The sequence below is a fragment of the Eupeodes corollae genome, chromosome 2 (genome assembly GCF_945859685.1).
Source record: "Eupeodes corollae chromosome 2, idEupCoro1.1, whole genome shotgun sequence".
Lineage (NCBI taxonomy): Eukaryota > Metazoa > Arthropoda > Insecta > Diptera > Syrphidae > Eupeodes > Eupeodes corollae.
Genome location: NC_079148.1, coordinates 90,953,902 through 90,957,302, shown reverse-complemented (window position 1 = coordinate 90,957,302; position 3,401 = coordinate 90,953,902). Strand labels below are relative to the sequence as shown.

Here is a 3,401-nt window from a genome sequence, read left to right as displayed (position 1 = left end):
GCACCCCTAGCCTCTTTTTATTATAATTATTATTAGTATTACGATTTATATCTTAATTTTTTTAAACAAAAAACTAGGAAAAAGAGATCTTACATAGGGACACTTTGGGATTTGCTACTGAATTGCATTCTAAACCGAAAGAAACAAAGGCTAGCAGGAGTAATGTTTCGTTTAATCGCAGTGCTGGTTTTATTTTCTTCGTTCATAGCGTGGCTCAGGTATACAAAGTCTTAAATTACCTTAAAGTTGCAACTCTCTTTGGTGACGTTTAAACCGTGACATACCGGTGTTTTGGGTCCTTTGTTAATGTCAGTATATTCTTTGGTTTTACCTCACTAACCGTTAAGACCATTTATGACTGTTGACTTTCTTTGACATGGTCTAAAACCATACTGATATCAGACATGCTTTAAACGTTTACATATCACGGATGAAAATATCTTGCATGCAATGTTGAGGAGACAATAATACCCAGTTTCCATTCATCAGGCATGCTCCTAACCAAATTATGTCAATCTTTAATTCATCTAATTGGCAATGATGGGATTGTCTACATTGAATGGATCATCAGAAGTGATCTTTCTAGAAATGAACATCACACCCAATATTAAATGTCTGGTAATCTTTCAAAGTTTTATATTTTAGTTCAGATATCGCAAGATAAAAAATGCAACTCTGTCGTTGTTGTAGTTGTAGTTAAAATGACGTTCACATTTAATAGTACCTGCCTTGAAATAGTAATAAGTTCATAGAGCCTAAAGTGCACCAGAATTTTTTTTACAACAAATCGATTGTAATTTAATCATTGCTACACCAAAAATGAATGGTAAGCTATTTTGTAACCGATGTTAAATTCGTCGAAGAGCCCTTATCTTAATGAAAATTTTATTGGTTATGTAAAATACGTAATTCCGTATTGTAATTTGTACGAGTATACCATCGATAAATGACCTTTATATCCATTTATTATAGCGATAATCGAAACAAGGTAACACTATCTCATTCGTCATGTAATTCAATCCGTGACCGAATAAACTTAAGGCTTACATCAAAGACTCGAGGCTAACAACTTCTTCAAACATATTAAAAAAGCTTACAAGAAAACATTGGAGAAGGTGAAGAAGAATAATGCTCCATTAAAAACAATTTAAAAACCCTTTTACACGATGGTTTATTACATTACATCACAAGCACACTGAAATTTTCAAAAAATACACCTCTTGCGGAAATGATCTTTGCAAGGCCAAAACTAAGCAAGAGGCCATAGCAACAACTATTAATAATTTAGAAAGTATATTAACACTTAAAGATTTGTGTGAGAGAATATAAATATCTTACCGCCATCTATTGAGAAGCGTCATTTGCTTGATTTTAGAATTAATTAACGAAATGGCATCTCATGATGAATCTTACTTAAGTTCAGCTTAAATAATAAGGAGAAGAAATATGATCATTTCATTTTCAAGACAACTTCACGTCTAGAAGGCAGTAGCCGCTGTAGCTATCGGAAGTGGTGGTAAGCGTAGAAAATTCAAAAACTATGCTAATAGCATCTGAACCGCTATACGAGTGTTATGCAATTTTCGTCAACTGAATAATTAAAGCCGAAGTCTTGAGATTTATAAATAATTTATTAGACTTTGTTTAAATGTTTTCAATTATGATAAGAGGTCATCGCATTAATCCCATCATAATTTTATCACATGGAAAAGCTTGCGCAACCAAAAAGCAGTTAATGACGTTTAACTGAAAACTGATGACAACGATTGAATAGACATTATGGCAGATTGTTTAGTAACGGAGGCGATGAGTGCGTCTGTAGTAAGAGACTGGACGCTTGTAACGGTATCCACTGGTTGGTGAGTAGACATGAGCTGGTGCGGGTTCATGATGGGCTGGAATGGTGTTGAAGACAGGGGCTTGAGCACGAGGAGCAACGGCAGCACGCACTGGAGCTGGTCGTGGTGGCTCTGGAAGATCGATATCAATGTATTCGGGTTCGGGGGTGGCAATGTCTTGTGGGTTTGGCCCTTGGGTGGCTGAATCAAGCACTGGACGACGTCCCAAGTGTGAGACATCGGCTACAACGCATCCAATTAAGGCAAGAGCAACAATCAATGTGAATTTCTGTGGATTAAAAAAAAGTTGTTAGGAATTTTGTTCCATAGATTTTTCACTAAGATGCTAGTTTATCGATGAATCCAATAGATCTGTCATTTCGATTTATAAATATTGCACAGTGAAGAATCGACAAAAGGAGCAGGTTAAATTGTTTTTAAATGTCTCAGGTAAACATGAACACCGTTTATGTAACACAATAATTGAAACTGTTATTTTAATTAAACCATTAAACATTTCAAGACTTCCTACTATTTGAAGAATGTCCGTTTCCTCTTACAATAAATCAAAGACAAAATACTCAAAACACAAACTTTAGGATTCATTCACAATTAATACAATAAATAATTAATTTTCAAAAAGATTTAAACAAAAACTATGAAGTTATGAAATAGATCACTGAACTTAAAGGCAAATATCAATCACCTACCATTTTGGTAACAATCTTGTCTGTTTCTATATCACCACAAAGTTTAAAGACGAATGATAATGATTTTCAAAATCACTATGATATTTATATGGAACACCATAATGGCATTCAAAAGTGACCAAAACCATCATCAGCAAATCAATGCCGAAGAAGATGCTCATTCTCACCATCACCAATCCCAACGCCTTCCATAACACCTAATACTTATCCGCATAAACATACTGGTATATGATGCCGCCTTTTGGGAGAAGAGTGAGAGCGGTGTACGGCGGCGGTATTTTTTCGTCAAAGCCAAAAATAAGATAAAAATAAATTAGGTATCAAAAGAATGGGTTTGCTAAGCGTTAGCCATCGATTCGCGTGCTTGATGTCGTGCTATCGCCACCATTTGAATGAGTCAAAATTAAAATAAAAAAAAAATCATCTTAATTTGAATAAAATTCTATACCTTTCTATGCGAGAGGAAACATTTCGGGAAGGTTCTAGTTTATTATTTTTTTTTATAATTTGTTGGACTTATTTATCGGAACAATCTTAACATTCACTTTTTTGTTCGTCAAGTTTTAGAATGGCAAGGCGGCAATGACGGAGATGCACAGTGGATAATTTGTGGTATTTTGGGGACAAATATTATGGACCAAGTCAGACTTATTGAAGGTGGTACGCATTATGATTTACATAATTGTATACAAAATGGGGCTATAAAATTGTACTTTTACTTTTTTAGGAAAAAGGCAAATATATATTGAAAAATTGGAAGCCTGGAAACAAAATGGAAACAAGGGTAAAAAATCAAGTGATGTATTGTGGTACAGTTAAGAAAGCTCTGAGTTAAGTATTACTATTGTAAATC

General features: G+C 34.3%; 1 protein-coding gene across 1 annotated transcript; it reads right to left on the bottom strand.

Moving 5' to 3' along the window:
* Positions 1-1,612: 1,612 nt before the first annotated feature.
* LOC129944462 (uncharacterized) lies at positions 1,613-2,700 on the bottom strand. The gene is made up of 2 exons (XM_056053894.1): positions 2,549-2,700; positions 1,613-2,127 (listed from the first exon to the last, which is right to left on the bottom strand). The coding sequence occupies exons 1-2, from the start codon at positions 2,549-2,551 to the stop codon at positions 1,792-1,794; spliced, it is 339 nt and encodes a 112-aa protein (XP_055909869.1). The 5' UTR covers positions 2,552-2,700; the 3' UTR covers positions 1,613-1,791.
* Between the last annotated feature and the right edge of the window lie 701 nt (positions 2,701-3,401).